The 13,626-nt window shown below is 37.0% G+C and overlaps 1 protein-coding gene across 1 annotated transcript; it reads left to right on the forward strand.

Annotated features, from left to right (window-relative positions):
* The first annotated feature begins 253 nt into the window (after positions 1 to 253).
* Positions 254 to 2,185, forward strand: LOC133857219 (3-ketoacyl-CoA synthase 2-like). Its single transcript, XM_062292402.1, has 2 exons — positions 254 to 1,004; positions 1,197 to 2,185. Exons 1-2 carry the CDS (start codon positions 423 to 425, stop codon positions 2,001 to 2,003), a joined length of 1,389 nt encoding a protein of 462 aa, XP_062148386.1. The 5' UTR covers positions 254 to 422; the 3' UTR covers positions 2,004 to 2,185.
* Positions 2,186 to 13,626: the final 11,441 nt, after the last annotated feature.

Here is a 13,626-nt window from a genome sequence, read left to right on the forward strand (position 1 = left end):
TACTACTATTCAAATTATTATTTCATTTTACACTTACTTACCAAACAGAGTTCAATATCTTATATGCGCGAATGAAATTCTCCACTAATCTTTTAATATTTATAGTATCTATAAATAAAAAAAAATCTTTTAATATTTACCATTTATTTTTGCTCAAAAACTAAGATTCTGTTTCTCGAGGATACCACTGATTGGCTCCCCCTGGTAGAAAAGTTGAGGTTATAAGAAGGCACTGAGCGGAAGAGTGCAGCACCACAAAGAGCTTTTATATTTTTTAAAGTAGTGCTCTTCTTCTTCTCCTACTTAATTTCATGATCAGTGATTCAGTATCCTGTTATATATCTCCATAAAACCTCCATTTTCAAAAACCTTTTCCTATAATAAAAAAGAAAACCCACATCGATCCAACTCTATCACCAAGCATGTTTAGTTTTAACATGATTTTGGATCATCTTTCCGAGCGCATCAGCCAGCTCAATCTCAGTTTCGTTGCATCGCTTCTCTGCCTAGCCCTATTATTCCTCTTCCTCACCAGCCGTTCACGCAAAGTTTTCTTGTTAGATTTTGCATGTTACAAGCCGCCAGCCACCCAGATGTGCAGCAAAGAAAAGTTCATAGATCGCTTCAGGATCTATGGGAGCTCCAACGAGTCCAGTCTAGACTTCATGAGGAAGTGTTTGGTGAGATCAGGGCTAGGTGAAAAGACATACATGCCCTCAACATTGATGAGGGATCCCCCGACTCTGAGCCTAGAAGAGACGAGGAAAGAGGTTCAGTCCGTCATGTTTGGGGCCGTGGACACGTTGTTGGAAAAGACCGGCGTGAATCCTAAGGATATTGGGATAGTCATAGCCACTTGCACCATTCTTAACGTTGAGCCGTCACTTGCTGACATGATAGTAAACAAGTACAAGCTTGGAGATCATGTTCTGGTCTACAATTTTACGAGCATGGGTTGCAGTGCTGGACTTCGAGCGATAGGCCTCGCCCAAAGCCTACTCCAGGTTGGTTCAAAACTTCAAATCTCTCTCTCTCTCTCCCCTGTTTCTTTTTTCTTCTTCTTTTGCCTTTAATTTCCGGCGGACTTGTGTTAATCTTGTGGGTTGGAACTGCATGTTTATTGTTATTCAACACCATGTTCTCTTCAAAAAAAAAAAAAAACACCATGTTAGTAATTTGTTCATTTGGCCGTACAGGAGCACGATAACACCTATGCCCTTCTGGTCAGCCCAGAGAACACCCAGCAGATGATCTACAGAGGAAACGGAAAGTCCAAGCTCCTAATGAATTTCCCACTCCGCGTTGGTGGGGCCGCCGTGCTCCTCTCGAACCGGCCGTCCGATCATGACAAGGCCAAGTTCCAGCTCCTCCATTCCGTTCACACCCACACCGCCAGTTCTGACAGTTCATACCAGAGCATATACGAAAGTGAGGATGATGAAGGATTTGGAGGTGTAACCGTCTCCAAAGAGCTCTTAGCCGTGGCCATCGACGCCGTCGAAACCAACATCCGCGCACTCGCTCCCCTAGTCCTTCCCTTATCTGAAAAATTCCGATACGTGACAAACTTTTTAATAAGATATTTCAACATGGCGGATGCGAAACCCTACACACCAAATTTTAAGAAAGCAATAGAGCACGTCTTCCCCCATGTAGGCACAAAGCCTGTGCTGGATGAGTTTGAAAAAAACATGGGCTTTAACGCGTCCGATGTCGAAGCCTCCAGGATGAACTTGTACAGGTTTGGGAACACGTGTAGTGCCTCTGTTTGGTATGCACTGTCGTACGGTGAGGCCAAGGGTAGGATTAAGAAGGGTGACCGTTTGTGGCAGATTGCTTTTGGGTCTGGGTTCAAGTGCAGCAGTGCAGTTTGGAGAGCATTGAGGAACGTTGATGATCGTGAGGAAAGAAACCCATGGATCGATGAGATACACGAGTTTCCCGTGGACTTGCGGAACATGAAAAGTTTTGCTGAGGTTTTTGAACCTGCAAAAAAGAAGTGATTAATTATAATTATATTGGATTCGAATTTCGAAGCACCACTTGAAAAAGAAAATAAATCCATTGTAATCTACATTCATATTTTGTGTGAGATTCGCATATGTTGTTGACCTGTAGTTGTCGGTAAACCCAATGAAAATAAAAAAAGAGGGGTGCTACACATGCACCCCTCATCCCCTTCTCATCCTCCATTTTTATTAAAATCAATTTATTTAATGAAAAGGGGATGAAGGGATGTTTTTTAGAATTTTCCACCAAAAAAAGGGGGTCCACGTACGGTGGACAAAAGCTTCGTTTTTGTTTTTTAACCAAACAAAAAAATCTTCTCATTGAAAGATGACAGTCTAGAGACCAAAATGCTTCTATAAGAAGCAGAAGAAATGAAAAAAGACAAATCATTAACTCAACAATAAGATAAACATTTTGAGGAAGACTTTCTAACTAGAACATGAGCTACTACATTTGCTTGTCTACAACAATGACTCTATTTACAAACAGAAAAACATGAAACTTTTTACTTAATAGTCTCCATAAAGTGCCCGATTCTGTCAAGGGAAAAATTTGGAGTACACAATCCTTTAATGACTTGCAGAGAATCACCATCACTTTCAATGTTAGAAAAGCCCATCTCACAGCAAAATTTCAAAGCAAAGAGGGCAGCCATAGTCTCTGCCAATAAAGGATCCACCTGCGCCTTACAAGCACTACATTTTGCACCCACAACAAAGCCATCCTCATCCCTAATCACACAGCCCATACCAACCATACCAGCTTTTAAGTTTAAAGAAGCATTCCAATTCACTTTCATAAAACCAGCATTAGGAGGTTTCCATAACTTACCTCCAATAGAGCCTTCACCATTAGGGACCCTTAACAAAGGCTCCCTCAAATTATACTATGTTGTGAGAGAATTGAAAGAGAGTGCACAACTCAGCTATTAATTTTACAAAATATTCAAACAATTTGTCGCGTGGCTTCACAGGCAAGTCCATTGCAATGTAAATCTCGAAGCTACTCTGTACATGAGGGTAGGCTAGCTTGTCACGACCGAGACACTGTTACGGGCTCAAGTCGATAGGAATGACACATTAGAGCAGCGTATAAGGCACTTTGAATTCATTCTTACTTCTTTGGGAGCACTACAAACGAGCCTGATTGCTCAATACTCTACACAGCACAACGGAGGTAGTACGTCGTCTGTAGGTAGTGCTTCTGCATGTATGATTACAATTGTGTAAACTGCTTAGGACTTGATATGCATATAGATTAATTTTTCAATCTTTTTATAATTTGCAGGTAATGCGACGGCGATTGAGCCACTGTCGCCCCAGGGTCCGGTCTCGCCCGTTGGCGAGTCAACACCTAGTACAAGAAATTGTGATTCCCAAAAACGTCGCTATGACGATTTGTAGAGATTTTGTATTGCAATTTTGTACATAAACAATAACCGTTTATTTATAAATAATTTATTGTTGTTTTGATTCATATCTATTGCAATATTGTTCAAATTTGTATTTATTGTAAATTATTAAATATTTTGGAAAAACAATGAATTGGTTTTTTCAAAAAAATAAAAGGGGAATTTTTTTTTTCATTTTTTTGCCATGTGGCATATGACAGTGGCCACGTGGATTAATTCCACGTGTCTGACAGTGGCAACATGGTCCAAATCCACAGGGCCACTATCAGCCACGTGGTTTAATCCACGTGGCCAACTGTGCCACGTGGGGTCAGGCCACGTCGTCAGCGACGATATTCTACGTCGTCCACGTGTTGCGACGTGGCCAATAAGCTGCGTGGCGTTGGCCACATTGCGAAATGCACATTTCACAGCACCCTGATCTGCCACGCCGCGCCCATGTCGCGGTTGACACGTGGCGAACTGCAAGTGGCAACAAAAAAAAAAAAAATTGTAGTGTAAGGTTTCAGCTACGTTGCAGTCTGCAGATATAAGGGTTTGGAATGGAGAGAGAGAAAGTTGTCTGCAACGCGCGCTCTTTCACCACTAGAGAATATAAAGCTTTATAGAACTTTTAGCTATCCACACTAGGGTATTTTCTCTCCATTTATATCAAGTAAAAGTCTTTTAATTTGGCATATGTGTAAGAGAAAAAGTTTGGCTTGCATGAAAAACATATGGGATTTTGTTTTTAATAATAATATAAACAATTGGCTCATGTTCTTTTTCGGTCGTGGCCGGAAGGGATGACAAATAATGTTTTTGCCATTTGGTAAGTACTTGCTTCTATATTTATTCGATCAGTTCTTGGTGCACTAGTTCTCATGACACCCCTTGATGTAGCATGAATTCCTAAAAGGTTCTTAGAAGGTTCTTAGGAGTGGGTTCCCAGAATAAAAGAAAAATAATAATAAATAGTTTTATTTATTTGTTTTCTTTTTAGGCTTGGGTTTATTATTACTACTAGAATAAGGTTTATTATTGCTACTAGGGATAGGTTTACTTTCTACAAGTATTTCTCTTTTACAAATAGGTTTGCTTATTATGTAAGACTCACTCAATTGAATTGTTATAAAATCAAAGAATTTTCTCTCAAATACTTTGCGAAATTTTATCTTTCTTTTAGTATGCGGGCTTGTTTTTTTTGTTTTGTTGGGTAGAAGACGAAGACGCTTCTCCTTGCGGAATAAAAAACGCTGCTATTTGATTAGTTACCTTAGTCTTCCGCTACGTCAATTGGTATCAGAGCAGGCTTTATCATGATAATGACCAATCAGCGCAATAGTGAAAATCCCCTTAACGGCGATGTTTGTGACAGGGAGGCTCATTGGAGAGCCGAATTTCAAGAGTTCTAGCAAACGATACAACAATAGATGCGCCAAAAGCACCGTGGGAAGATGTTTTTATGGATTTTGTATTGGATCTCCCGAGAACCCATCGAGGAGCAGATTCTATAATGGTAATTGTGGATAGATTTTCCAAATATGCTCACTTTGTTGCTTGCAATAAAACATTTGATGCTGTTCTAGTGGCCAATCTATTTTTCGAGAGGTGGTTCGATTGCATGGGATCCCAAAGTCTATCACTTCTGACCAAGACACCAAGTTATTGTCTCACTTTTGGCGGACATTATGGAGGCAGTTCGACACGGCATTGAACTTCTGTAGCACGAGCCATCCGCAGATGGACGAGCAGACAGAGGTTGTTAATCGAACTCTAGGTAATTTACTTCATTGTATTGCAAGCGACAAACCAAAGTAGTGGGACCTGGCTGTAGCTCAAGTTGAGTTTGCCTACAACATGGTGAATCGATCTACTGGGAATGCACCATTCGAAGTTGTTTATGGGAGAAATCCGAGACTTGCAGTACATCTTACAGCTTTACCTAAGTTACCAAGAGCAAGTGTGGCAGCAGAGCATTTAGCAGAACGGGTGAAAGCTACCTAAGAGGGAGTTCGTCAATATCAATCTAGAAAAATCCTATGCTAAGTACAAGACAGTAGCAAACAAGGGTCGGCGATCGAAGATTTTTCAAGAAGAAATCTTGTGATGGTGTATCTACGCAAGGGGTGACTACCGACTGGTGTTTCTAGAAAGCTGAGGAATAAGAAGTACGGCCCTTGCAAAGTACTTAAAAAGATTAATGATAATACATATGTCGTTGATCTTCCCGAGGACTTGGCAGTATCTTCAATATTCAACGTGACAGACATTTTTTAATATTTTTTACTAGAGGACTCGAAACTTAACTCGAGGATGAGTTCTTTTCAAGAAGGGGAGACTGATGTAGCTTGAATTCCTAGAAGGTCCCTAGAAGTGGATTCCTAGAATAAAAGAAAAATAATAATAAATAGTTTTATTTATTTGTTTTCCTTTTAGGATTGGGTTTACTATTCTTACTAGAATAAGGTTTACTATTGCTACTAGGGATAAGTTTACCTTTTTTACAAGTATTTCTCTTCTATAAATAGGCTTGCTTATTATGTAAAACTCACTCAATTGAATTGTTATAAAATCAGATAATTTTCTTTCAAATACTCTGCAGAGTTTTATCTTTCTTTTAGCCTGCGGACTTTTATTTTTTTGTTGGTAGAAGACGAAGATGCTTCTCCTTGCAGAAAAAAAGACGCTGCTCTTTGATTAGTTACCTTAGTCTTCCGCTTCATCACTCCTCCTTTAAGAAAATGGATGCAGTACTTAAGGATCGAAAGTCTTCCAACTAGCTAGGCAATCTTAGGTACTTTTCATACCATTTGTGAATAGACCTTAAACCTTCCGCAAATAAAATAAATAAATAAAATGATAAGAGGTATTATTTGATAGATCCAACGTACTTAATTAACCCTTGTGCATAATTAATTGTATTATGTAATTTTTTTGGCGGACAATTGCATACTAATTGACTCGAATATATATATATTGATTATATCACAAAGTTTGGTAAAAGGTAATGCATAGTTGGTAGGGTTGTAATTGAACCGAGTCGAGCTAAATATTAAGTGTTCAAACTCAATTCGTTTAATTTTTTTCGAACACGAGCTGAGTCCGAGCATATTCATGAGTAGTTTTACTTACATTCCTACAAGTCGGTTAAACAAACCAAATAGCATCATGCAAGTGGGCAGCAATTATTCATATGCATGGCAGGCTGCAATAGCCCAATTTGTCCAGTCCGCCCCCAATTTTTGACCTGGCCAGATTCACACGCCTAAGGTCAAAATGGGGCGGAGGCATATCATAAAGCTTGTTCATTTCAAGATTGATCCTAATTATTTCCTCCAATTTGATCTAAGTACGTACGCTATAATTTACGGTATCAGAACGAAACTTATAAGTTCAAACTTTTAACTCATTGATTTATTTGATTTCAATAGTGTACGTTAAGAGCACTCACAGCAAGTTATGTATTTCTCACTTTTGGCTAGTTTAGGTAAGCAAAACAGAAAAAACACACTCCATTGGTTGATCAATTCTAAATCTAAAATGGAGTTTTCATCCATTTGTAAATAGTGCAACGCACGCCTCACGGATGGGTTTTTTTTTACAGCGGAAAAGGTGGAAAATGATGGATGGGTATCTCGCATTATCACTCTCTCACACTCGTTACTGTTTTCCTCATATTTTTTTTGGGCTCTTCTTCTTTTTTCACCCATATGTGAACAGCTCTACCTCTTCTTCTTTCTCTCATAGCTTGCAATTGAAGCATATTACTTTTCTTTTCTTTTCTTTTCTTTTTTTTTTTTTTTTTTTTTTCATTTTGGAAAACTCCCTTGAAGTCTTTGGCTCTTTGATTAGACGGGGAACCCAACTAAAGGAAGTTTCCTCCCATTTTGTCATCTGTTCTGTTCTTAAAGTCCGTCATCTGTTCTGTTCTTAAAGTCCGTCAACTGTATTGTAGATTTGTTGATTACCCACTTGGTATCCCCCCGATTTTTCCACCTAGCTTTTGCTATATTTCATTGACCAAAACCTTGATTCATGGTAGCTGATTGAATTGAAGCAACAGAGGGCACAAGTTTCGGTTCATGGGTAATGGGTATCAGCTAACACAATCCCTGTGTGCTTTCAGTCTCAGTTTGAAGGCTGTAATACAGGTTTTTGATATTATCCTATTAATTATTCACTCTGTTCGCAAATGGCAACGTACAGTTTTTTGCTACTTTGAAGAGATGAACGCTCGTTATTATTTTCCTCATCTGTTTTGGTTTTGTCTAATTTTCGTTAAAGATGAAGGTTGTTAATTTGTTTTGGTTCTGGTTTGGTGATGGCAAGAGCGATGGGCTCACCCTGATCACGCCGGTGTCGTTGGCACCCTTGCTTGAGTTTCGGGTTTCGATAAATTAAAAAAAAAAAAAAAAAAATTAATGATAATAATAATATTTAAATGATATAGAGTTAAGAATAGATAATCGGATGGAGGATGGAGGATGCCTTTTAAAACTTGTTAGCTAGACTATTGATGAGTGCCAAATATTACATATATGGACCCCTTAATTTGTATTTACTAAACCTTTAGTTTTGTTATTTTCTAATGTTTTTGGTTAGTTTTGGTATTTTAGTATTTTGCAGGTCATTGAGAGAAAACAATAGCTTTATGGTAAAAGAAAGCACACTTTGAGAAGACCTAGATGATGTGGTTATGTTCAACCAAATCAAGAAGATGACTAAATCGGAATTTCTCTAATTGGAGTTAAAATCGGATTGGATTAAATTTTAAATTCAGCATATGTCACAGTCTTTTGACCATAACTTTAAGCTCAAGTATCCGATTAAGGTGAATCAAGCGGCGTTGGAAAGCTAACTCAATTTTATACAAATCATTGTGAAATAATATTTTCCTAATTCGAATGTCTGCTATGCCAAAAGTGTTCCGCAATAAAAGACCACAAATCTGGACGGATTTGGAGTCCTTTTCCTTATTAGATTGTGTTTTGAGTTTCCTACTCAAACTAGGAGACTAACCTCCGATTTTAATAGAAATTTTAGGGCTTCTAAGGTTTGTTTTCTCCCTATAAATAGACCTCTAAGCCTCAAGAAAAAGAGAGTGTGAAGCTAGAGTTCAAATATATTTTCTTCTTTTTAGTTTTTCTTTAGGGTAGGTTTTATTTTCAATAGCCATGTGTAGCTAATTTTTCAACTAAGGTCGAGGATGAAGCCTCACCATTGAAGAGCAACAATATTTTCATGTAATGCTCTGTTTGTTTCGACGTAAAATGGTTTCCGTCGTAAAATGGTTTCAGGGAAGTCATTTTTCAGGAACCATTTTCTGTCGAAAGCATTTTCCGGTGTTTGGCGCGTACGGAAAATCGCAAATATTTTTTTTTATATTTTTATTCAATCATATTAACTTAAAAAAATCAATTTTTATTCACAACATAAAAATATTAATGTAAAATAATATAAAAATCATCGATGATGAGATTCGGTCACTGACCGACAAGATTCTAACTATTTTAACCTGATTCCGGCTAATATAGCCAGAATTCGAGATAAAGGCCGAAATCCGGACAGTTTCGTCAGAATCTGAGATAGCCAGATCCGTCCGGCTAGAGCTGGCCGGGATCCGGCCTCTCTGGTCAGATCCGATCAGATGGCCGGAATCCGGCCGGTCTGGCTGGCCGAATTCCGACGAAGGTGGCCGGATTCCATCGCCAGATTCCGGCGACATTAACCGGATATTGTCGGATTTCGATACCGGCAATATTTCGATGGTGGTCGGCTGCTTGAACGTGAAGGTCGACTGTGCCGTTTAAAATAGATCGACTGCGTCTGGCGTCTTCAGAAAACGTTTTCCGAAATTTACTAAGCATTTTTGGTCAAACAGAAATCATTTTCCGGTTGACTATTATTTTCGCCCCTACCAAACACCGGAAAATGCCGAAATCATTTTACGCCGAAACAAACGGAGCATAAGTTTATACTATCCGATTTTATTTGGTTTAATTTTTCCTATGTTTTACTTCTTCTCAATTTGTGGAATGATTCTTGGATATCTTTTGTGATTCAAGGATACATTTGATGATTTGAGATAATTTCAAATAATTGATTGCTTAGGTTTTTATTTATCAAAACGTTGGATATTCATTGTGTTTCGTTCTATGGATACATTTGATGATTTGGTTTAAACCGGATATCTTTTGTGATTTGTGCAAAGAACAGATTCATTGAATGATTTAATGATTTTTATGAAGTATAGTAAAACATACATAAGATTTGTATGGTGAGAACTTCATATATGTATTGATGAACATGAGAATATGTTGCTATGATTTGGTGGGTGTGGATTCCAAAATCTTAGTACGTTTTCTTTTGTTTTATTTTACTTTATTTAGTTTGTTTTCTTTTTATCAAAAATCAAACCTTTTTTTGGAACTAGATTAAGATTCAATTAGTTTAGAAACAAAATTGTTTTTTCAAGAACACAATTCTCTGTGGGATCGACCTCGCACTTGCAAAACTCTTTATTACAAACGATTCGTACACTTGCGAGTACATTTAAAATTCACATCAACTATATAAAGTGGGTTTTGATTAACTATTTTAAATTAAGAAATAGATAAGCCATTGGAAATGATCTAAGCCCAGCCCACAGTAAAAGCCTAATTTTTTGAACAAGTAAACATGCATAAATCACATATTGCTTCAAGAATTCAAAAATACAGTCGCCAAGTTAAAATGTGTTATTTGAAAAAATGATTTTTAAAAACGCTGATAGGTGTTTGGTAAAGTCGCAGTTTAGCCTATAAAATTACAAATTAGCCTTTAAAAATCTGCGTTTTCAAAAAAGTACCATTTTACCTACGATTTGAAAAACAGATTTTTTGCGTTTTTAAATCGCAATTTTTAAAAATACAGTTCCCAAACGATTCATATTCAGTGATTTGGTTTAAAATCGCACAAATTGCTTACTAAATCGCAATTCCAAACACATCCTAAGCCTAACATGGTCGCTTTTCTTGGGCTCTGTTTGGCAACCATCTCCCCTCCCCCTTCACTTCTTATCACTTTCTCACAAAAAAAAAAAAAAAAAAAAAAATCAATTTCAAAACATTAACTTTTTTCACTTTTTATATTACATAAACAATTTTTTATTACTATTTAAATAAATAAAAAAATTCACTAAAATACAAATTTTTTCATATAAATTATTTATACTTTATATTACATCAATCACATTTTACAACCATTCAAAAAAAATTTCCTCATACTTGGGAGGGAGGGGGTTACCAAACAGAGTAATGTTTCTTACACAACTTTAGCACAATTTTTACATAACTTTAACAACTCTTTTTGAAGATTAATTATTGAATATTTATGATTCAACGGTAGAAAAATAAATTCAATAATTAACCACTAAAAAAAATAGTTACAATCGTAAAAAAGTTATGAAAATAAATAAATAAATAAAACATTACTCTACTAAACGGGGGCCTTGACATGGCAATCTGGCAAGGTGTCATGTACGTCGGTACGTGTTTGGATCATCGGACGACGGACATGAAACGCAACTCTCTTGTCGTTTGCACCGACAACGGCAAAAAAACATGAAGGCAAAGCAAAGCAAAGCATTGAAAGTAGGATGTCAGCTGCCATATATGAGTGGTCCCCCTCTCCTCCTAGGTCGGGGTCCAGCCGTCCAGGGATCGATCATCGATCTGATAGTAAAACAATAATCATAAATGACAGATTTCATAGGCCAGGGTGGATTTATTATTATAGTTCTCCATCATATCCCTGCACATTTTGTCATATATATTAAAAAGCTTAAATTCTGTTTGCCTTTCAAATTATTATTATTATTATTATTTTTAGCTTTACTTTATTATTACCCAAGCAAGCATGATATTAATGTAAATATAAATACAGTATCGATATTATTTTTGGTGAAGTCAGAAAGAATTTTCAAGAACTAACCTTATTAAATTGAGAAGGCAAAAAAAATAAAATAAAATAAAATAAAGATGTTAATACGATAATTAAATTGATCGAGTACTCAAAAGCTGATAAAAAGATTTGTGTTTAATTAAGTAATGATGTTGGGGTGTGGCCTGCCAAAATAGCAGAATCCCAATGCATGGCAATTGAGCAACCCACTAAGTTAAAAAGCTGACTATTTTATAAAAGCCACTCTACAATATTTTAAAGAGACTCTTCTTTGTGAAAGTTAATTATTCCTTTCTTATTGAATCTCAGGTTTATGGAACATGTGATTAAACATGGAAAACATTCTTTAATACAACCAAAAATAAGCTTCTTCAATCTCGAGTTAACTTGAGGAGATAGATTTTACTGTCTTTTACCCTATGTTCTTCGCCAGGGTGTTTGCATATTCACTAATTAATGATATTACGTACGTTCTTGTCTCATTTTTATTTTTTTACGAAATATTTTGTTAGTGTCCATCAATTTTTAAATTTTTTTTTTATTTTTTTTAATATATAATATTACATACTACGCCCTCGTATTACTCTCATTTTATTGGGAGTACCCAATTAATCAACCCTAACTAGATCAATTGTTGTTATTAAAAAGATTAAAAAAAAAAAAAAGTGAGTAGTTAAAATGAGATAATATAAACAGTTTACTAAACTAGAGAACAAGATGTATAAGTGCTTTAAAAAAGTAAATAGTTAACATAGAGAAATATGATTTTTTTTTTTTAATTTTTTTTTTTAATAGTTAAAATGGACAATAAATTTGTTAGGCCGAACATCTCTTTCTTGGTTTCAAAAATTGCGGCAAAAATTTACTTTATTTTTTTAGATGATTTTTTAGTTAGAATCATCCACGTAATTTATTTGGAATGAAAAAGCTTGCTGAATTATAAAAGCTTCAAATATTTAAAAGAACCTAATTTTAATCTTAATCTTAACTTGTAAGGTTAGCAATACTGAATGTCCAATTTATATTTGCAAGTATTTGAAGAGTGTCATGGACAATTCCAAAGGGGAGAGAGATAGAGGGGCAAAGAGGGTTAATCAAAGTAGGTGGATCATGGATGGTCCCATTGGGAAAGTAGGTGGATGTTAATCTCATGCTTCTGGTACAGCTTAACATGTTTCCTGCTATAATATGATGAAGGCTGCCTCCCAAAACCGATTTTATTATCAACTCTGACCCCACCTTCTTTTTTTTCCTTTTTCAGAGGAGTAAATTAAAGGGAATTGGATATAACTGTAGCTCAGGATTTATTTAATAGATAATTATTTATAAATGCAATCATTGTAATGTGGACTAACAACAAATCTGCAATAAAGTAAGGAGAGCATCTATTTCACAATGTCCGAGATATCATGTGGACCCGGTTTGGTCCGAGGCGCAGAAACGACAATTCTGGCGCATGTTAGCAGGAACTAAATTTTTTTTTTTTTTTTTTTTTTTTTTTTTTAGGTACGTTAAGAAGAAATTACATTAAATTAGGGCTGGGCAACCCATAACGTTAAGAAAAAAACATTAAAACCTATGAATGAAAGTACGCTATTGGACCTTGACACGGATGCCAAGAACCTGGGCCACCATTAAAGGTGGTAAAGGGTGGTTGCAGAATCACAAGGATCCAAACACCACTGGGGTAACCATTACAGAGATTACAGTAGAATATACAACAGAAAATCCTACATAACAAAGAAATACAAAAAACACACCTAAACAAAACTGCCCAGAAATACAAAAAGAAAAAAAACACAACAACACAGCAGCAACCGGTCAGCAGAGGGGCGTGGGCTGGGAGTCCCCTGAGACAGCGCGTGGAGTCCACGCGCCTACACCAGAGGACCTCTCGCCATCGGCTAACACCACGCACGGCGCGAGACCACCAACAGAGGCGGGGGAAGGGGGAAAACCGGTTTAGTCCCTGGCGGCGCGTGCAAATCACGCTCCGGTTCGCGGGAGGCCGGTGGAACCGCTTCTGATGTCGATGGAGTCGGATGGTGGCGGCGAAGCTGATGGAGAGGCGCGTGCCCTGCAAATCATGGTGGAGGATCATAGATCTGGAAACAAAATTTCTAATCCAAGAACCCAACCAAAAGACACAGTGAGCACTATGGATGGAGGAAAAGACCGGTAGATGAGGAGTTGAGGAGCAGAGAAGCAAGAAACATAAGGCAAAATCAAGATCCAGCAAGAGAAAGGCTAGAGCATGTTGATGCAGGATAAAGGCTTCTTCA

This window comes from Alnus glutinosa, chromosome 14, assembly GCF_958979055.1.
Source record: "Alnus glutinosa chromosome 14, dhAlnGlut1.1, whole genome shotgun sequence".
Classification (NCBI taxonomy): domain Eukaryota; kingdom Viridiplantae; phylum Streptophyta; class Magnoliopsida; order Fagales; family Betulaceae; genus Alnus; species Alnus glutinosa.